This window comes from Sus scrofa, chromosome 1 (genome assembly GCF_000003025.6).
Source record: "Sus scrofa isolate TJ Tabasco breed Duroc chromosome 1, Sscrofa11.1, whole genome shotgun sequence".
Taxonomy (NCBI): domain Eukaryota; kingdom Metazoa; phylum Chordata; class Mammalia; order Artiodactyla; family Suidae; genus Sus; species Sus scrofa.
In genome coordinates, this window is record NC_010443.5 from 6,921,955 (window position 1) to 6,944,240 (window position 22,286).

General features: G+C 46.7%; 1 protein-coding gene across 4 annotated transcripts in view; it reads right to left on the reverse strand.

Moving 5' to 3' along the window:
• MAP3K4 (mitogen-activated protein kinase kinase kinase 4) overlaps window positions 1-22,286 on the reverse strand; it is a 158,530-nt gene that overhangs the window by 30,700 nt on the left and 105,544 nt on the right. For all 4 annotated transcript variants that reach the window (XM_021086227.1, XM_021086224.1, XM_021086234.1 and 1 more), the window contains exons 4-7: window positions 13,695-13,937; window positions 10,424-10,570; window positions 4,631-4,788; window positions 997-1,113 (exon numbers count right to left, since the gene is read on the reverse strand). In XM_021086227.1, coding sequence (XP_020941886.1) covers window positions 997-1,113; window positions 4,631-4,788; window positions 10,424-10,570; window positions 13,695-13,937 — 665 coding nt within the window. The remainder of the gene's footprint in view (window positions 1-996; window positions 1,114-4,630; window positions 4,789-10,423; window positions 10,571-13,694; window positions 13,938-22,286) is intronic.

A 22,286-nucleotide genomic window follows, 5' to 3' on the forward strand; every position in this document is an offset into this window, starting at 1 on the left:
CACAGCCACAGCAACGTGGGATTCCAGCCGCGTCTGCGACCTACACCACAGCTCATGGCAATGCCGGATCCTTAACCTACTGAGCAAGGCCAAGGATCGAACCCGCAACCTCATGGTTCCTAGTCGGATTCGTTAACCACTGAGCCACGACGGGAACTCCTCTCCTGTTTATTTTGAATCTACCATGTTAGGTTCAAAAACTGCAAGACTTTCTACAAAGGGATGCAATCCACCTCTCGGCTCTTCGGCATTTTCCCAGGTGAGAATCTACGGGGTAACCTCTTTATTCCTAGCATAAGGCCATCCCAGTATTCTGAAACCCGAAATGTGTTTTTCATCAAATCTTGGACGGTGAGACAAAACAACTCTAGAGAAGTTAGTTCCACCCCAGCACTTCCTAATGTTGAATCACAGGCTGTTGCTGGTAACTGGCCACAAACAGCTACACAGCTCACATACACGCCACCCAAACAGCACTTTCACTTGGTTCAACCTATACGCTATCTGCATAGAACTGGAAGAAACGCAATAGACGAGCACGCCATAGTTTCGTGTACTTAAACTTGAAGTTCAACAGAAGGGATAAACCATGCACAGAAACAGTAACAATGCACCAGACACGGGTGAAGCGCATTCATGTCGACCACCATGGAGGCTTTGAAGGACAGAACAATCGTTTAATTAAAGACATTCCGACCGTGTGAATGGCGTCCACACCGCTCCCTTTCAGTCAACTGAAACTACGTGTCCTCTGAGGACGTTATTCTCATTGGGTGAAAGAGATTTTAGGTTCACCTTCCAAAAAAAATTTCACATAAAACCGTAACTAAGAGATCCCATGAAAAGACAATATAGTAATAAATAAATCCCTTTAGATCCACGACCCGAATTCAAGTCCAACATGACTGGCTTTCAACAAGGCTCCTTTCAGGTTCATTACCAAGAATAAAAGTACGTGAAATAAGAAACAAGAGCGGAAAGAAAACGCAACTCCACCTTATTTCATCTGAAGCACTGCTATCATCAGCACTGGTCCAAAATTCTGCACAGCTCTCCTGTAAGCCAAATTCTAGAAAACTTCCTGTAGATTTCAGCAGCATTCCTGCAATGTCGCTAAGGGAACAAAAACAACAAAAGTAAACCAGGGAAGAAAAACTGTCCTCATTCGTTCTAATTCTTGAATGAGACGCTAAAAGATTCAGCTATTGTTTCAACAGTTTAAAAATGACAGGGAGAATTTTCTTTTAATATAAACTCATGATTAATGTGAAAAAAAGAAACCAAAAAAATCTCAATCAGAGTGTGTACCTACCTTTGTTCTACTACCAGGTTTTCATTATAAGCCTTAAAATCTTCAATGACATACTTCCAGCTATGTAATCACAACACAAATGTCATTTTCACCTTCAATGTTCCAAACGGTATCAAAGAGCCTCAAGCACACACCACGGCAAAATGTGTTTTAACCGCTTAACAAGCTAGATGACAGTGTAAGCAACAAAGCGAATTCCTTAAATGCAATTATTTTAGAAAATTGTTCTTACACTAAGCTTTCGTAGTCAACAAACATAAACTGCTCTCATCAGTTGATGCTTCTAAGCATACAATCTAAATACCAGGGTTAAAATGTAAACCCACACGTATAAAATAAGTGTAAATGAGTGTAGTGAAAATTCAACAGCAGCTTATTGACCTCGCTGACGAAAAGGCCCTTCTGACCTGGTGACAGAGGGCAGGTCAGTCCACAAGCACCATCAGAGGGGGCAGAAAGCGAGTGCAAGGGGAGCTGGCGGAGGGGAAGGTGCGGGTTTGACAGGCCTTCAGGCGACGCAGAGCTCTCTGTCGCAAGGAGAAGGAGTGTGGGAAGAGCATAGGAGGGACGGAGAGTCCAGCAGGAACAATAAATACGGTCAAAGGGCTTGAAGGTGTGTCAGGCAAGAAGGGGAAGGAAAAAGAACAACAAACCCGGCAACGTGAAAAGAGCAGAGGAGCGGGAGGGTACGACCAGGAGGCACACCGGGCCACGCTGTGGGAGGCCGGAGGTCGTGTGACGTGAGGGCCTCCTTTTCCAGGCAGAGGGTAGGCTTTACGAGCAACCGAGGAGGAAAATGTCCTGATGAGAAACATGCTTTTGAGAGCAGCAGCAGGACACAAGCATAGCCAGGACGAGTGTGTGCAACAAGCTTCCGTATCTGTTAAAGTGAGAAGCGGTGAGCAAAACAGATTAAAGCCCTCCAGTGAATGGAGAGACAAAAAAAAGAATAAGATAAAAAATAGAATTTCAGATATTGATAAGTGCTACGGAGAGAAATAAAATAAAAAGAAAGCTAAGGTGTACTTGCAGGCCAGATTTTATTTGTTTTTGATTTTTTTGGAAGTTCCCAGGCTAGGGGTCGAAGCAGAGCTACAGCTGCCGGCTTATACCACTGCCACAGCAATGCAGGATCCAAGCCACATCTGTGACCGACACCACAGCTCATGGCAATGCCAGATCCTTAACCCACTGAGCGAGGCCAGGGATCAAACCGGTGTCCTTGTGGTTACTAGTCAGATTTGTTTCCGCTGCGCTATGACAGGAACTCCCTGCAGGCCAGATTTTAATTTTAAGTATGGAGAAGATAACACCTGGCCAAAGACTGACAGGAAGTGGGGGGATGAGTCATGGAGATAACTGGGCAAAGAGCAGTCAGAGTAGTGGGGCCAGCAAGTGCAAAGGGCCTGAGGCGGGAGCAGGCCCAGACTGTGAAAGACAGGAAGGAAGCCACTGTGGCTGCAGAGAAAGCACAGAAGAGCCTAGGAGGAGATGAGAACAAAGCCTTAATGACACATCAGCTGCAGAGGCCTCACGGGCCATGGTTCAGGGGCACGCAGCATCACCTGGATAAGGAGGAGAGCCACGGGTGCATCTGGAGCAGAGGAAAGGATGGCCTGCTGGACGAAGAGGACCAGTCTGAGGATGAGCTACTGAGGATGGAGGGCAGAAGCAGAGACAGCTCTTCTAGGAAGAGTGGAAATGGGGAGTGGGGAGCAGAGGTCAATTCTGGATGTATCCTAAAGGGACAGCCAAACGGAATCGGGTAGCGTGTGAGAGAAAGGAGTCCGGGTTAACTCCAACACTGAGGAAACCTGGGGGCAACAGCCAAGGAAGCAGAACACAGCACCAACACAACAAACACACAGAACTGGAATAGTGCAGGTGGGCAGTCCCACAGCAGAAGCAAGGAAAAAGCTCTGCAGCTTCTCAGAACACAGAACATGACAAGGAAGGCCAGAGACTGCACCCGCTGGAATCTGAAGGACAAATGACAGATAAAGACAAAAAGACCGACAGGAGGAAATGAGCACACAAAGAAACTATATAACAAGAATTGGTAGGGAAATGAAAGAGGAACTTTTTAAAAAAATTTCTTAAACAAAGCTTGACAGCCTGAGAACAGAGAATGAAAACAGAAGATGAGGCAAAGTATAACAATGAAAAATTATGAGGGGAAGGGATGCTGAAAATGGCAGCAAACACATTTTTTCATGAGGCTGACTGTGAGAACCTATGTGATTAGGAAAACCAGACAGATTGGGGACCTGGGCCTGATCACAGACCAGGTAAGTTCTGAGACAAAAGCAAGTTCACCACTTACTCAAAAGCAAGAGGATGACATAAAAAGAACGGGTGGTTAAGGCAGAAAAGTGAACACAAGATTCTGAGAGACCGAGCATGGAACAAAGGCCAGGGAGTTGAGGACAAATTTCTGAAGTTAGACGAGAACTCCGTACAAGCAGCAGTCCCAAAGAGCACACACCAAGGCAGGGAAGGAAACATGAGCTGGGTATAAAAGACTTCATAAAAAGGAAACAAAGAAATAAAATGGCTTGAGGCAGCAAGTGAGAGAAGGCAGCACCAAAGGACAGCAGCTGAGTCAAGAGCCCAGGAGGAGCCTGGTCCTCAGTCAGTCAGAGGGGGGCAGCCCCCAGCAAAGACCCCTGAGATGCATTCAACAGACAGGTGCCAGTGCTCGAGAAGACAAATTCACCTCCCAGAACAGACCAGGGAGCATTCCACTGACCCTCAGGGTTTTCCTCTGTTTGCATTTCAACTCTTTCGCCATCTACAAATACCCCGATCATAAAGAGAGGCGATGGCGAGCAGTACATTCCCAAACCAGGATCAGGGAAGACACACACTTAAGTTTCAGAAGCGCCCACCAAGACTGACGCGAAGGCCACAGGCCCAGGTGCCAGGGGTCTTGAATTCTCCGAGTGAAAACCACCAAGAGGGTGCATTCTAAGGCAGGACTGCTGTTTGGGGCAGACTATGTTTGTCTGGGGGGCTGTCCTGTGCACTGCAGCATGTTCAGCTGCAGTGTCCCTGGCCTCTACTCAACAGACAGCTGCAGGCCCCCGTTAGTACAGTCAGAAGTGTCTCCAGACACTGCCACGTGTCCCCGGGGAAGTCACTGCTGGTCGAGAACCGCTGCTCCAAGGAGAACAAAACTGGGGAGAGGGGCGCACGCCGATAGGAGGGACTGTCACTTTCATGTAACCGAACATTCAAACATACAGAAGAGAACTGGTGAGCAAACAGGAGTACAGGTGGAAAGGAAGGCAGGCGTGCTCGGGGCACGAGGAGGCCTACCAGAAAAGCTTGCCAGCCTGTGCTTCTCCTCCCCGGATGTAGTGGGTTATTTCTTTGGTGAAATTCCATTCCTCTTCTAGCAGATTTTTTAAACTATGGGATGCTTGAGGTAATTGCTGTAGCATTTGGATCCAGCTTCTCATGTAATCAAAATATACCTTAAAATACAGAAATGTAAAAGGAGACATTTGAGAACAGAGTTCAGCAACGCACATCTTTCAGCTCTGTTAACACGAAGGCTACCGATAGATCAGAAGGGCAAGGGGAAGAGGGGCCGCTGAGCAGGAAACTCTGAGAGCAGCAAGATTCGCCATCGCCATTACCTTAGATCGTGTACCTCAACGCCTCAGCAATTGAACACATTATTCATAATCCCTGCAAGTTACTAAGGAAAGAACAACAATGTCCACACTGTATAGAAAAGTACAATAAAGTTTAAAAATCGAAATAATGGCATATAGAATGTTCATTATGAACACATTGTGAATATTATTCCCCTTAGGAGGTTCGGGCCTTTGTTTAATCACTTTCACTTCAGTTGGTATCTTACGTGTCACAAGGAGGAAATGAGCACAGCTCTCCCCACGACACCATCCCAACAGCCCGATTTCTGTGATATAATTTTTCAATGTTTATGACATATAAATTATGATCTATAACCAAAATACCTAAGCTTTCTAAACAGCTTTCCAAACAGCTTTCCCAGTCCTAAATTCTTATTTGGATTTATCTGTCACTTAGTAGGGTTGTACCAAGTAGTTTTTCTCGAGACAGGGTCACAGCTGATACATTACGAAACACCCCGTCTGTGGGTTCTGTTCCTGAGAGGATAAGTTGACTGGGTGTGAAACACCTGAGCTACACAGCCTCTCCCTCAGAACCCTTAAGACCTTACCCCACTACCTTCTAACACCGTGTGTCATGCTGTACAAAGAAATCTGATGCCACAACTCATCGCTACTTGCCCCACTCCCCAAAGGTGGCTTCCTTTCTCTGCTTAGATGTTCCCAAGATTCTTCTTCTAGCCGTGGATTTCAGTTATTCACCAGGCTACATCTTAGGGTTTGTTGAAATGAATGTTTTCTGAGGCCTACTAATAACTTTCAGTAGGCAAAAATTTGGGGTGTTTATTTCAAGAAAACTGTCCTCTGTTGTATCTTTGGATGCTTCTGGGTCCTGCTCCGTCCAGGCTGTGCAGCACGACTCTCCTCCAGTTCTGGGTCCATCATGGCCACGCCTGTGTGTGTGGAACTTTGAATTTATGGGTCTAGCACCATCTTGTCCAAATGACACCAGTCTCTGCTACACCAGGTCCTGGACCTCCCTGTCCACGCCTGGACTGCTCCCTGAAACCTGGCTGCCCTGACAACTGCCCTTCCCCCTGACAGCCCGACAAGGGGCAACGATTTACAAGACCCCGAGGGCTGCACCGCTGTGCTCCCACTGTGACTTTCAAACCTTCACTCTTACACAGTCTTATCTGGAAACGAAGAATCACCCTGCCTCTTAAAGACTCATGTCAGCAGACACCCCATAGACGCCCCTCTTCATGCCATCACCCACTGATGGCCAACCAGCCATCATCAGCCTTCACACTCCAGCGTCTGACTCGGTCTCCTCCATCCCAGGCTCGGCGCAGCTGAGCCACTTTCCGTCACGTGGACGACCCTCAACACACGTCACTTCTGTGCCCTCACTGCCTCAGTTCCAGGCATCTTTTCTCCACTCCGATCCCCGTCGTTATCAGAACTGCTCAAAGCGCAGTTCAAAGGCAGGGGTGCTAAACCCTCCTCTCTGCCCACCTCTACGCCCTGCTCTTTATCTGGAGCCCAGCCCACGGGCTCCCCTCCCTCGGCTCCCTTTCCTCCTCACTCCGCATGCCTGTCAGTCGGCGCCCGTCCCTGCCACCCCGTGATGCCTTCTCATCTCACCTGCCCGCCCGCCACACCCCCAAAACCAGACAAACCCAGGTCTCCCTTCCCCAGGCGCAGGGTTCAGAGTCACAGGACAGGGAGGGTCACTGTTCCACACTCTCACCAAGCGCACGGCACACACAGCATCTCTGGTGGCATTTGCGCCTCTGCTCAACCCATTTTCCTTCTCGCTACAACCACCCGTTTGAAACGTCTCTTTTCCCCAAACTGCCAAAACCCACTCTAACCCAATCGCAGCAGACCTCACCTCTCTTCACAAAACCTATCTGGTGAGACAGAAAAGTTCTCACCTTCCTGAAACAAATCATTCGAATCGAATCTTCGGTGTGTGGTCCTTCTCTTTAACAGCAGGGGGCTGCACTTCCTCCTCAGCCCGACGCCTGTGTTTGAGACTCAGCTCCTCTGGTGTCCAAGGAACCCAACACTGTCCATAGGCACACGTGCAATTCATCCCAGCTCCTTCCCTTAAAAGCAAGCCCAGAGGCTTCCAAATGGTCTCTGGTAACTTCAGTTGAAAAAATTCTCGCTGGACCCGAACCCATCCCTCTCCATCTCGCTGCCCAGCCTGGGCCCCAGCTTCCCTCTCGGCACCTCCCCCACATCCACTCCACCCCTCGTCCTGCCAACTACACTCCCTTGGTTTCCTTCGAAGCCTCAGGCTTCTTTCCAAATTCACGTTACCCGACTCCAGCCCAAGGCCTGGCACGTGCACCACCTGACTCATCTTTGTCTGGTCTTGTCGCACCCACTCGGCACCCCTGGGCTGTCCCTCAGTGTCAACTGCAGCTACCACGGTCCCTCCCCAAGGCTTTCCTGGGAAGCTTCATTCCAAAGCTGTTTCCACCACAGAGACTCTGCATCTGCCACCTTCTCCATCAGCAAAGTGTTTCCATCTCTCTCTTTTTTAAGAAAGAGTAAAGTGCCTTTAAAATATTTTAACAAATAACACCCAGAATGAACAAATGTTAATATTTGGTCATAGTGGTTTTGGACGTTTTTTCAATAAGAAATGATGATGCATCACGATGTTCACTTTCCTGTGGCTTCCTTCCTCCCCTCTCTCTTTCCTCCCGCCCCAGAGGCAGCGTTTAAGCCTTTAGTGTGTGTTCTGTGCATATGTCTGCAAAAGCAGTGTTATTACAACAATTACAATATCTAGTACTGTTTTGTGTAAGTTCTCAATTTCTTACATAGACTGGATTGTAACATACACAGCAGCTTCCAGATGCATTCCAAGTGTCGCTTCCTGAGAGGCCTTTCTAAACGCCCCAGGAGCTCCGAGCTTACTGGGAGAGTCCATCCAAGACGGTGCCTCTCCTTCGAAGTGTTTTTCACAGTTGTCGTGTCACATTTTCCCCATCGATCTTGACCTCCAAGAGGGAGTTTGTGCTCCTTACTGCATCTTCGTACCAGGCATGATGCATGCCTGGCCCACAGCAGATGCCCCGTGCTACCTCAGGCCGGACACCGCGTCCCTCTGCTCCTGTGCCCTTTATCCTCTTGAGCGAACTTGAAGTGTGAGTCTGACTGCTCCCTTGTGGGTCCTCTACAGCTGTCACGTCTTGTTCATCATTTTCACTCCTTTCACATTATTTTTTAAAATGTGGTTTCTTTAAATCTATCACATGTTCCCACGTCCTACGTCATGTTTAAAGTTTCGGCTGTTTCTGAAGGCCAGGGCCGAGGCCATGAGCTAAGAGCGCTCAGAGTTTCCGCGTGGTTTTGGCGGCTCAGACAAAGGCTCACCCTGACTTCCCAGGACCTGCGTTCCGCTGCCCAGGTTCTCGAGTCAGAATGACGATGCGGCTCAGCGCCAAGGCGCCAATCACGGACACTCGGCCTCGTAACCCGGGCAGCTCGGCCCCAGGGAGACAGCGAGCTGCAGACCACAGAGGTGTCTCTACCCGTGCTCCTTCCGTCTGGCGGCAGGTCCTCGGCGGGGACCCCCCACTTCTCCCCTGCCTGGTCCCAGTCCTGGGCTCCCAGCTCTCATCGGCCCGGGCAGGAGCAGGCGCCCGCACCGCTACAGGAGGGCAGGGGTTGCAGCAAACAGCGAGCCCGCCTACCTGGACCCCAGTCTCTCCTTCCTCCTGACAAAACCGAGGGGGGCGCCCCCAGTTCTCAAAGCCCGTGCCCTGCACTCACCCAGCGAGCACACTTCAGGGCACACCTGTAAAACCACTGGTAACTTCTAGCTCTTCATCTGTGCAACGATGGAGATACACTGAGGGAGGGTACACCTCTCGCAGATCAGGGGCAGCAAAGCCAAAACGAAATCCCTCAGCACCACTTCAAGCTCTGGCCGCCGAGAATGCTGGAACTTCGCTTAACCGGGCTCCGGGCAGCTCCTGGGCAGCCCGCGGGCGCTGAGAGTGGGGCCTGGAAGGCGCAGCCTGGCCGCTGCCGCCTCCAGGAGCCAACAGTGTGGCCTGGGCACAGCTCGGAAAGCAAAGCACGTGTTTGTGTTCTTCTTAAGCTTCCAGATTAATCATGCACACGGAGAGAAATTAATTTTTTTTTTTAACCGTAACTCTTCAGTGCTAAAGACTTTCTGACACAAGGAATATGCACAGTATTTCAAAATGCAGCCACGTTTTACGCCTCTGCTCCTTTGCATGTTCTCCCAAACGCCCAGGGAGGCCCTAATAATTTCACACTCAGAATTATTTCTCATAACCTGCCAGCTGCAAGTCCCCGCGGTCGCGTTTTCTCCCTTCCACGACTGAAGCTGAAATGCGAATCGCCAGCCCCATGAGCTCAGGTCTGGTCAGTAAGAAGCAGGGGACCGCTGCGGGGGCTTCCAGGAGAGCCTCTGCCGTGGGGACTAAGCGGCCAGCAGCCTTTCCCCTCTGCCCTCGCTTTTCTTCCCGCACAGAAAGCGAGGGCGGTGCCTGGCGGCGCTGCAGCCACCCTGGGCGGGACAGACGCCAAGAGGTCGGGAGGGTGCAAGCCTCCGAGAAGGTTCTCTGTGTTATTTCATCAAGCTGCCACCGCGCCGCGCGATCATCTGTGCACACACGCTGGCGGATCGACCGCGCATGGCGTGTACGCGCCACTCTAGCAGACGCTACGGACGACCGAGGACGTCACCCTCGGCCCTGGCTGTGAAGCCTCCAGCCTCACCAGGGGACCCTGCCAAGGGAGCCGCGGCGCAGCACTGAGCATTAAAGATGTGCAGCCCCAACGAGAAGGGCTCACGAGCTCGGAGAAGGACAGACAAATGCACACTAATGTCCACACGGTCAGGGCAAACCTGAAAGTGAATCTTAAACGGGCGGACGAGGAGAAGACACTGAGAGCAGGAGGGGGCAACAGGAGCAGAAGCTGAGGCTGGCAAAGCACAGGTGGGCACAATGTACGTGAGAAGACGGGGTGCTCTCAGGGGAAGAAATAAAAACAAGCCTGTGCCCGCCAGCCCCCCGTTTACAGCTGTCCAGTGTGGCAGGTGCCTCAGCCACTGCCTGACTCATCTTCACGCTTCACTTCTTCACAGTAAGAAGCCCCCGGATGTCCCCAGGCCTGGCAGGTGTCCCATCTCCGGCCAAGTGCGGACCCTCAGGGCGGAAGTGGCCGCCAGGCCCAGTTCCCAGCAGGCTGAGCCCTTGCGCTCACATGGGACGCCCAGCGAGAAAGCAGCACCCGATGGGGATTCCATTTCTAGGCCATTCTGCTATAAGATCCCACAGGTAAACAGTGAACTTGGATAGGCTTTGTCAAAAACGCTCACCTCAAAACCACTGAGGATTCTTTTTTAAATGTGGGTTGAGAGAAACAAATGTAATCTAACAGGAGACGGACACACTGCCCCCCCACCACTGCCACCGAGGCAGACGCGAGCCCGGCGTCCCCCAGTCCTGACCATCAGCATCTTGTGCAGATCCTCCTCGAAGGCGTCGATGTTGCAGTCGGCCTTGCCCAGGTCGTCCAGCACCTCGTGCAGCATGAACTGGTAGTACTGCTTCATCAGCAGGCCGCCCTTCAGCACCTCCCGGCACTCTCGCACCAGCTGCGGGGAACAGACACAGGGCCGTCAGCCCGCCCGGCCCCGCCGGGCCACCGGGCGGGTTTCGCAGCCCTCCCAGGCAGATGCCCCAGACACTCAGGGAATGGGAAGCTTGCCCCCGAAAAGCCTAAAACACTTTCCAGATTTGTTGTCAGTGCATTTCACATACATATCTCAGTCATCTCTACTGAACAAATTAGTGAAAATAAAAGTATTTAATTATTACAGCATGAATACACAAAGAAAATATCATACAGGCAGAACACTGACTTGCTAAAATATGTTCTCCTACAAATACATGTTTAGAGAAAAGCAACTCCACAGAAAAAGATCTCTCCACTAGATAAACTATAGGACAAGGAACAGGAGAGAAAAACGTCCTCATGAAACTGGACATTTTTAATCAAAAACACAATAAAGATTCAAATATGCTTAGGTACCACAGAGCATGGTGGCCTTTGTAACAATTTAGCGTCGTTTATCTGCTGTGATTTGCGGCTTTTACATCAAAATACTTTAGTAGTCCTGAAAGCAAACCTATGATGAACCTGATGGAAGTCGAGGGGAAAGAAGATGAAAGACAACGGGAGGAGGAGTAAGCCGCCCAAGGGTGGGCCCAGAGGGGCTGAGAAGGCAGGGAGGGTGGAGGAGGGGCCGGAAAGTCCTTCCCTAGGGACCTGCCGGGACTCCGCCCTCCAGTTCTCACCAGGCGGCAGTTACATCTGTTTTAACACAGACTAATCAAGACACAGAAGGACCATGGCGCTGCTGCTGCTGCAAAGGTGAACTGGCACGAACTTCACGGAATCTTAAACTGTATGACTCAACTCAATTTTCTACATTTTATACTCGAGCAATCATCAGAGACGCAGACTAAAACTTCTATACAAATACATTATCACAGCATTATTCAAAACAACAATGGAGATAAAACAAGCTATGATGCTCTACTATGCACTACTGCAGTCCCTTAAAACCTTACTTTTGAAAAATACTTAAGGGTGAAACCTCCTATGATCTTCTTCTTACTTTTTAACTTACATGTGTAGGAAATAGGTACATATGGGGAAAATGAATGGAGAGAAACACACCAAAATGGTACAGTGGTTATCAATGAATAGCAGAAGAATAGGATAACTAATTTTTGTCTGTATCACTTTCAGTACTTCTCAAATTTTCTAAAATAAACATCAGCTGCTTTTACAAAAAGATCCCCTTCAAAATAAAATGTTTTTAAAATAATTACCCACAATAAGAGAGCAATGCCTAGAGTTCAATCTATTAAAAAGTGTTCTCTTCAGGAGTTCCCATCGTGGCGCAGTGGTTAAAGAATCCAACTAGGAACCATGAGGTTGCGGGTTCGATCCCTGGCCTCGCTCAGTGGGTTAAGGATCCAGCGTTACCGTGCGCTGTGGTGTGGGTCGTAGACACAGCTCAGATCTCGCGTTGCTGTGGCTGTGGCGGCGGCTACAGCTCCGATTAGACCCCGAGCCTGGGAACCTCCATGTGCCGCAGGAGCGGCCCAAGAAATGGCAAAAAGACAAAAAAAAAAAAGGTGTTCTTTTCAGATTATTTAGATGCCACAATGTCACTTAGGTGCTTACCACTCAATCTGAAAGCATTAAAGCCAAAATTTCTATTTTACTTTTACTCTAGTAATGCTGCATTGATCTATGTATTGGTTTTTTGCTTTCAAAAGTCTCAACATAAACCATGGTCTAGTCTTCACGACAGCCCCGTGTGTAAACAGTCAACTCCACCTTGATTTACTAGGTTATATTCCTGAAGTATTTGTTTTGTGGGAAGGGAGGTGATTATTTTCCCAACATTTCCCAAACAACTGCTGCAAGCCAGAGGACAAGTGAAAAGCACGGCCAACGGCCAACGCGGCTGGCAGGTCAACACCCAGACCCCGAGGGCTAGAAGGAAGCAGAGCCAGGGAGGACAGCGCTCTGGCTGCTGCGGGGGAGCTGCGGTGACGCGGCTGCAGGCTCCACATTTGCTCTGACCGTTGCCCTGCTCTGCGCCTGAGCAAACAGCATCCAGAGCCGATGTGTCTCCGCGCACAGCTGCCCTTCCTCAGCCTGCACGCGTGCCCTCTGCCCATCCTGCCATTCAGAGCCCAGGGGCTCTGGCGCTACAAACCCCATGGGGATGGATGGGCACAGTTCACAAAAACCAAATTAACTGTTTCCCATCCACTATGAAAGGTTTTTACACAATGACTGTCCACATGGTGATATCACTGAAGCATAAATACAATCACTCTTGGAGTTCCCGGCTCAGCAGTTAACAAATCTGACTAGGAACTATGAGACTGCAGGTTGGATCCCTGGCCTCGCTCAGTGGGTTAAGGATCTGGCATTGCCATGAGCTGTGGTGCAGGTCACAGACACGGCTTGGACCCTGCGTTGCTGGGGCTGTGGTGTAGGCCAGCAGCTACAGCTCCGGTTGGACCCCTAGGCTGGGAACCTCCATATGCCATGCGTGCGGCCCTAGAAAAGACAAAAAGGCAAAAAAAAAGAAAAAAAAATATAAACACTCTTCAGGCCTCACTTGGGCAGATACTACTCCTTCTAGCCGTTTCGTTGTACCCTTGGAGCAGCAAGCTCCCCAGAAAAATCCCATCCAAAATTAATAATAACTAAGAAAGCAGGAACTGTGATTATCGTTTGTGCCAGACGGTTGCCTACACAAGCAAAATGTCTAAATATTTTGCAGTCTCTAAAGACATTTATCTGTTTTCACATAGCTTGAAAGGAACAAAAAAAAACAAATTAGAGGAACTTAAACTACCTCTTATGAATGAATTTTAAGTTTCCAGTCTTCAGAGCCTGATGGTAATAGGATACAGGGGGTCCTATCAGCACCGTGCTTTTCTATTTTTAGAACGAGGAAGTGGAAGGTAGACAGAGTGAACCACAATCTCATATTTGAAGACTGCATGTGAAAACAGCATTTTAAATTACCCTAAAAAGAACAGCTTAAACACACTAACGTGCTTTTTTTTTTTTTTTTTTTTTTTTTTTACTATTTGTAACACGGGGAAATGCTAAAAATAAAAATTATGAGCCTATAGAATAACATAATCAACGCTTGGTATTTTTAAACAGTCTTTGAAACAAACCTGCTTAATACTCAAGAGAGATGGTTCTCCAGCAGGTCTCTGTTCCAATCTTAACTTGAGACATTCATGTATGACGTTCAGAAGGACTCGGCAGAGGACTAAGAAGGCAGGTTCGAAGGAGGGCAAATCCATGGACTTGAGCTCGTCCCAGGACACAGTGCTGCATTTCTGCTCCGAGGAGGGGGGCGGCCTGGACAACTGCACATAATCCGAACCCCACATGGGATCTGGAAATTCAGAAAACTGTAAGAAAAATTCAACAAAGGTTAAAAGAGCATCCAAGAGAACATCCTAAAGTTGTAGTTATAAACTACTATTTTCTATAATTTGCAGACAAAGCTATAAAAATCATAATTTTACAGGAAAGGTGATCACTAGAATAATCTGACATTTTCAACACAGACCCCCAAAGTTCTAAAAGTATTAGAAAACCATAGCAGGAACTAAAATGAAAATGTAATATTTTATCAAAAAATACAGTAGAAAAAGAATCAAGTTCATCTTTTTCATCACATATTTTTAATCATACTTAAAATAATCAGAGCACTTAGTGTTAAGGTTGTGCAGTTACCATCCACAGCTATCCCTAGACTGAGAAAAGCAGAATTATTACATTTGAAGAAAGATTACAAAACTAAGTAGCCATTTGTGTAAATGCGAAAACTAGTAGGTTCAACCACGTCTGTCCATCTGTTCTCCTGGGCTACATACACCCCATGATGCTGAAAGAAAAAATTTCATGAAAGTAACCTGGCTGGTCCCGATCAAGTGTCTGTTCCTCGATGTTTCCTAGGGCTCCTACAGTTGCTCCCCCATTCTTGCAGTCACCCCATCAACGTCCTTCCGCTTTGCCCCATAAACAGCAGGAGTGGCGCTTTGCCAGGGCTCCCAAATCCCCAGTCACCTCAGTTGACCAGCCTTCAAAGACCCTGCCTCCCCTTTTCCCTGCGAAAACCAAAGCCATCGAAATGGGAAACTCTCAGCTCTTTTTCGACTGAGAACACCCCCAATTATAGCCATTCTAACTGCAAATGTCATCCGTGTCTGTGCTCCCTGTCATTTAGCGGACTCTTAACTGCTCTCCCCCACTTACATTCTTTTATGTTCAACGCGTATTCTGGCATTTAAATTAATACATACTCTAGTTTCCCATCACAGGCAGGAATGTCTAAAATAGCAGCAGCCTCTTAAAAACGATGACTCGGGATAAATGTGGTCAGACTTACGACATGTCTGTTGCAAAGATGGGCAATACAAGTGCCTGTTGCCTCAGGCGTGGAGCCTGACCTCAGACAAGACGTCTACCTGGCGCGCTACAAAAATCAGCACGCTTTCTAGGATAAGGCTCTGAAGAACTGGGCCCTGGCCGGAGCCCCGGGGAAAGCAGCGCGGAGGAGGCAGCAGGGAAGGTGACGAGGCGGCGGCGGAAAAGCGGACGCTGAGCCAGGGCTCGGGACAGAACGACAGAAACACTCTAATGCAAGATCTCCAAGGCGATGGGGAAAACAACCAAGATTTCCAAAGCGACCTCCATAGAGGCAGGGTGCGGTCCAGATCTGAAGAAGTAACTTAGGCGTTCACCGCAGAAACGATCACCAACCCAGAGCAATGAAAAGGCACAGAACTGAGAGGGAAAAGGAAGCCTCGCGGAGGGAGGCGCAGGGGCACCGAGGGGCGGGCGCAGGGCGCTGGGCAGGACGGGGACGCGCGGCCGGGCGGCGAGGGCAAGGGTGGCCCTCCGACCCAGGCAGGACGCCGAGCGCACTTGCCTGCAGAACGGCCCGCGGAGGCCCAGGAGAGGCCAGGGAAACCTGGAGCAGGAGCCCAAGTGGGAAAAGAAGGACGCCCAGGGACAGGAGCGGCTGCGACCCTGGCAGAGCTGGAACCCGCGCGTGGGGCGCCTGCAACTCCACGCTGCCGCCGCCTTGAGGACGGTAATGCGAGTTTCCGCAAGGCACATTTGAAGCAAGCAAATAAAAAAGCCTAAGATAAGGAAAAACCTTTGGATCTGAAATTCCCAATTATTTTAATACAACACAACGAGAGGGAAAAGTGGCACTAGGGTACAAGAATGGCCTACTTGCTATTGTTTCATTCCAGCGAGAAACAGAGTATTACATTTGATCTCAAAGCCCTGCTCAGTCCAGCCGAACTGAGAATCAGTGTCCCTAACTGCAGGAACCTCAATAACAATGAGACGTACTTATGACCCCAACACCCAAAGGCATTCTGTGGGGGTTAACAAATTCATTAAATAAAGTTCACGTGGAAGAAAGTACTTTACAAAAATAAGGGCAGCCAGAAACTTCTGAAAAGCATACGTGGGAAGAACGGCCCTACGTGCAGTCAAACCTTACTAATAAACGTACTTTATTTAAAGCAGAAACGTATTGGATAATAATAAAGAGAACTTAAGTCAGAAAAAGAAAGACGAATAGCTATGATATCGCTTCTATCTGGAATCTAATATACGGCACAAATGAACCTTCCACAGGAAAGAAACTCATGGACTTGGAGAACAGACTTGTGGTTGCCCGGGGGACAGGGAGGGAAGGGGACAGACTGGGGATTTCAGGTTAACAGATACAAACTCTTGCCTTTGGAAGGGATAAGCAAGGAGATCCTGCTGTACGGCGCTGGGACCTACGTCTAGTCCCTTAGGATGGAGCATGATGGTGTGAGAAAAAAGAATGTACATGGGAATGTGAGACGGGGTCACCTGGCTGTACAGCAGAAAACTGGCAGAACACTGTAAACCAGCTATAACGGAAAACATAAAAATCACTATAAAAAATAATAAAGAGAACAACAGAAAGAGAAACATATCCAATCACCTATGATAATTTAGTATATAAAAAAGTAAGTGGTCCAAGAAGGTGGAAAATCACACCGATTTTAGGGAATTAAGTAAAAATAATCACATCCTTACCTTACCCCACCCCATACACCTACGCCTCACATTATCACAGGTAATCCATTTCTAAACTTATACAGCTATTTTAGAAATTTTTTCCTGTCATGAGAAACTACAGCCGCCCCTCCTGCAGACACCAGAATCCATGGAGGCTCGGGTCCCTCCCATAAAGGACACAGCGCGGTCAGCCCTCCGAGTCCGGGCTCCGCGTCCACGGCCTACACTTGGATCCATGGTTGGCTGACGCTGCAGATGAGGAGCCCGAGGATCGGGAGGGCCCACTGTGCGTGTTAATGCAAACACGAAAACGGATGTTGACCCTACATATTTGGAAAAAGAGATTCCAAATTAAAACCTCCACAGAGAGAGCTACACATTCAGTTAAACCATATACAATTGCCATTTTGATCAGTCAAAAATGATCAAACTGCGGCAGGTTAATACAGGTCAATATCATAAAAAGAATTCTGAAAAGACAGTGGTGGCAGTGGGATGTGAATTTCTCTTCGTTCCCTCACAAAAACAGAGCACCGACGCAACAAAACCAGAACTCCATGAAGCACACTGACAACAAAACCAGGGGGACGGAACCTTCGTGAACCTCCAAACAGAACGGGTGGGACAGTCCCTAGACCCACTGATACCGCATACCCCACCCCACCCCAAGTGGGACCCCAGCCCCCAGCCTATCAGCACGTGAACAGGGGAAGCAGAGGGGGTACAAGGGGGACAAATTCCAGAGTTACCAGTAAGCGGTTTAGGCCCCCAACTCTTAAAACGCGCAGCCAAAACGCCAGGACAAGGCTCCACATCGAGAAACTGCTGGAGTGAAACCCAACTGACCAGTAAAGGACAAGAGATGTGAGGAAAGAGAAGGGCCAGGAAAGGGGACAAGGAGCACAGCGGGAGACCTCAAAAACAGGAGAGCGCGGCTGGCAACGGGAGGGAGCGCACACAGCCGCAAACCCCAACCACGTCCCAGCTCGCTCTCTCCTTGAAGCTCATCAACGACAGAAAAGGACTGGGTTCGAATCCAATCTGGGGCTGTTTCAGGCTGAGAGGGATCTGTAAGGGGCAGGACAACCCCACAGACAATGAAACCGTGCTAGAGAGACATGTCCACTAACACATGAGACGGTGGCCTGATTCTCACAAAAAATAAATTTGAAGAAATGTTTTAAATCTTGGAAAACAAAAAATTGTCATAAATTCTAGTTAGAAACACTCACAAGTGATAGAACTCAGAAGATAATTCTTTAAAACCTGTACATCAAGGACTTCCCTTGTGGCACAGTGGGTTGGGAATCTGGCGCTGTCACTGCAGTGGCTTGGCTTGGGTCACTGCTATGGTGCGGGCTTGATCCCTGGCCCAGGAACTCCCACATGCCAAAACAAAAAAGAAAAGAAATTCACTTGAATTAAAAAAAAAAAAAAAAAAGGATAAAAACAAAAGAAAACCCTAAAGCTATATATTGAAAGGTATTCAAAAATATCAAGGTGGAAACACCAACACCAAGTAAAACATTGCAATTTAAAGAAAAACAATCTTTTAGGAATCCAGATTATAAATAAATAAACAAATAAACCAAGGTTATTGTAAGTAGGCACAAAAAAACATATTGTCCCAACTTTGCAATCTCAATGCTTTAATGGCAAAAGACAATGAATGACAAATACTAAATTTATTCAGGAAAAAAAATATAAGCCAAATATTTTAAGGTCAGCCAAATAGCTTTTCAAGAATAAATGCTGCAAACTGACAGGAAAATCCAAGAACTTAGGAAACACAGTTCTCGTGAGCCCACACTGAGGAATCTCGTAGGAAACTAGTGTCACCCAACCAAAATGACTCAGAGACTCCGACATGAGACCGAAAACTGAGCCTGAAAACAAAAGCCCAAAACTGTGTGTCTCAGGCTCCATTTATCTACTGCTCGATCTTAGGCACATACGCAGGTACTACCAGGTACTACTGCAGAACTAAGACTGGGTTAGATGACAGCTGTCACGGACAGAGCACTGTCAACAGCAGTTATGACCTTAAAAAGTAGATAAAACACAACTACCAAAGTCTGCAGAGAAAGGGGAGGGCATGCGAAAAGTCTTAGCATTTCATTGGAAGTAAAAGACAACTACTTTGAATGAGAATATGGGTTTCAAAAAAGGGTGGGGAAGTTCCCATCGTGGTGCAGAGGAAACGAATCCAACTAGGAACCATGAGGGTGCAGGTTCGATCCCTGGTCTCACTCAGCGGGTCAAGGATCCAGCGTGGCTATGAGCTGTGGTGAAGGTCACAGACACGGCTCGGATCTGGTGTTGCTGTGGCGGTGGCGTAGGCCGGCAGCTGTAGCTGGGATTCAACCCCTAGCCTGGGAGCCTCCATATGTTGCGAGTGTGGCCCTCAAAAGACCAAAAAGACCAAAAAAAAGGGACTAATTCCAATAGAGCTCACCGTTGAGAACCAACCAATAGCAACCAAAAAATGGGAAATGGACACTATTATATAAAGATGATGATATAATGATAATCTTAAGGGTTTTGTAAAAATAAGCCTCGGGAGTTCCCGTTGTGGCGCAGTGGTTAACGAATCCGACTAGGAACCATGAGGTTGAGGGTTCGGTCCCTGCCCTTGCTCAGTGGGTTAACGATCCGGCGTTGCCGTGAGCTGTGGTGTAGGTTGCAGACGCGGCTCGGATCCCGCGTTGCTGTGCCTCTGGCGTAGGCCGGTGGCTACAGCTCCGATTCAACCCCTAGCCTGGGAACCTCCATATGCAGCGGGAGCGGCCCAAGAAATAGCAACAACAACAACAACAGCAAAAAGACAAAAGACAAAAGACAAAAGACAAAAAAAAAAAAAAAAAAAAAAAGCCTGCCATATGTTAAAAGTAAAGCAGTCAACTGTATACACAAGCTTTATATTAACAATATAAAACAATTTTTTTTAAAGGTTAACTATCCCTATCAAAGAAACTAGGCTCCTTTAAAAAAATACATTATTCCACAGATTTTTCTCTTAAAACCAAGTATTTTACATAACTTTTGCAAAAAATTAAGTTTAAAAAGCAACAACGAAAAATAAAAAAAACTACATTAAAAAAAATCTATGAATGGATCAACAAAATGTGGTATATCCATACAATGGAAAATTATTCAGCCATAAAAAGGAATGAAGCATTAATACATAGTACAGTAAGAATGAACCCTGAAGACATGATGCCAAATGAAACCAGCCAGTCACAGAAGACCACATGTTATATGAGTCCATGTATATGAAACTGTCCGCAATAGGCAGATATAAAGAAAGAGAAAACAGATCGGTAGTTGTTTAGGGCTGAAGGTGGCAGACAGAGAGACTATGGAGGTGACAGCTAAAGGGCACTGGCCTTATTTTAAGGGTGATGAAAATGCTCTAAAATTAGACAGCGGCAGTGGCTACGCAACCCTGAATATAGTGTGAAAACTACTGAATGGAACACTTTAAAATCACTAATTCCATGGTATGCGAATTGCCTCATAAAGCTGTTCTTTAAAATATACAACAGGAAAAAAGAATTTAACTGTATATCTAGCCAGTGGCATAACCCCAAGAAGAATTTTTCAAGAGTCTTTAAAACACTGCAATACGATGTTTACATTCCTAAAGGGTTGTGCCACCTTAAGGATGGGGGGTGGCACTTTACACTGTTCTCCAGTCATCAGACTGCTGATGGTACCACTCTGAGAGTTCTATGTATTCTGGAACACAGTCCGTATCGGATACCCCAAAGCCATCATTCCTGATCGCACTGACAATGCGACATGTCTGCTACAAAAAACAGTCAGAAACATTAATAAGTAAAAATACAAAATCTTGAATTTGAAGTGTTCGTATCAGTATGAACTTATGACATATTGCGTGTGTGTTCTTCTGAGAGAATTAAAACCAGGACCAAAACTGAAGTCCAGTGAGAAATGCCAATGCCCAGATGGAGGTCCTGAAATACCATTTCCTACTAAAATGAGGGCTCCTTGAAAACACATCAGATTCCCAACCTGCAGTAGATGTACCATATAAGCCTGAAACAGCCTGTTAGAACAGGCATCAGAGACTATTCCCCAGGGTCATGAAAAAAGGACTTAAGCCAACTTGAACACATTCCCACTGTCCAAAGATGGGACAATGTGAACGTCAGTTTATTTCCCTGGATTATAACAATGGCTTCAATATTTTTACATTCATGGGTTCAATATCATATTAATAAAAAAACATTAATTTGTCACCAACTAACCAACTCGTTATTTCGAAAAATGGAAAACAAAAGAGAAAGAATAAAGCACATTTATCCTGTCATTTCTGTTCAGTTTACCCCACTAGGCAACCAAATAATGGATGAGGAAAGTTTCTCTTTAAAGCAGTATCTAATTAATAAAGCTACTAATAAAAAAGAAGAAATGCAAGAATCAAAATATCATCACTGTTCAATCCTCAGTGAATGACGAGATCCAGGCAATGACGGCAACGACTACTAAGTGTCAGAGACAGTCAGACGTGATGTGATCCAAGCAGTGTGAACACAATCAATCAAGGAATCTGATCAGGCCACCAGATCACACAAGTCAATTCACAGAGAACACAGAGAAAAAAGACACACTGTAAAAAATCACCCAGAGGGACAATCACCAAAATTCAGACTAGGGGAGACCACAGGATAAGGGACCCAATTTCTTCAATAAATACATGGCAAAAAAGGAAACATAATGAAGACTTAAAAAGACTTAGGAAACATAATGAACAGTTACAATGTGTAGACACTGTTTGCAAATTGAGTTAAACTGTAAAATACGTTTTAAAGAAAAAAACCATAACAATTATGCACAATAGAATATGAACATGAGCTTGAAATTTGATATCAAGGAGTTCTTTCTATTTCTTTAGATGTGATAATGGCTCTGTAGTACACTTGTAAGACAAGTCCTCATCTCTCAGAGAAATATACTGAAATATTTAAGGATAAAATAAGGTGATATCTGAGATTTTCTTCAAAATGAGAGGAAGGTGTCCAATGAGCAGGTACTGACCATGAGCTGAGAACCATGGTGCTAGAACACAGATTCAAGCAGGTTCACAGTATTAGTCTGTGTGTTTTGCATCTGTTTAATATTTTCCATAACAAAAATTATTATAGCTATATAAAAAATAAGCAAAAAACACAGGGGAAGTTTTTTATAATCTTGGAGCACACATAAAATCAGATGACCGTAAAACAGTAAATACGACTACATAAAAATTTTAACTTCTTTCTAGTGAAAGGCATCATAAATAAGTTAAAAGACAATTTGGAAGAAATTTTTACAGCCATAACAGAAAAATGAATAATATGCACAAAATATAAATAGTTCCAACAGATCAATTAAAAAACAGAAAACAAAAATGAATAAAAGAAGATTCAAAGCAGCAATGCAAGTGGGCAAGAAACATGACAATGGGCTCAAATGTCACTAAAAATGAGGAAGTCAAAGATAACACTGAAGTTACAGTTTTTATTGATTATGGTGGGAAAATGGGATTTCTCCTATGCTGCTGGGGAAAGTTCACATTAGTACAGCTTTTTTGGAGAGCAATTTGGCAGCATCTAGCAAAGATTTAAATGTGCATACCCTATAACTTAGCAATGCCATTTCTAGAAACCATTCTTACA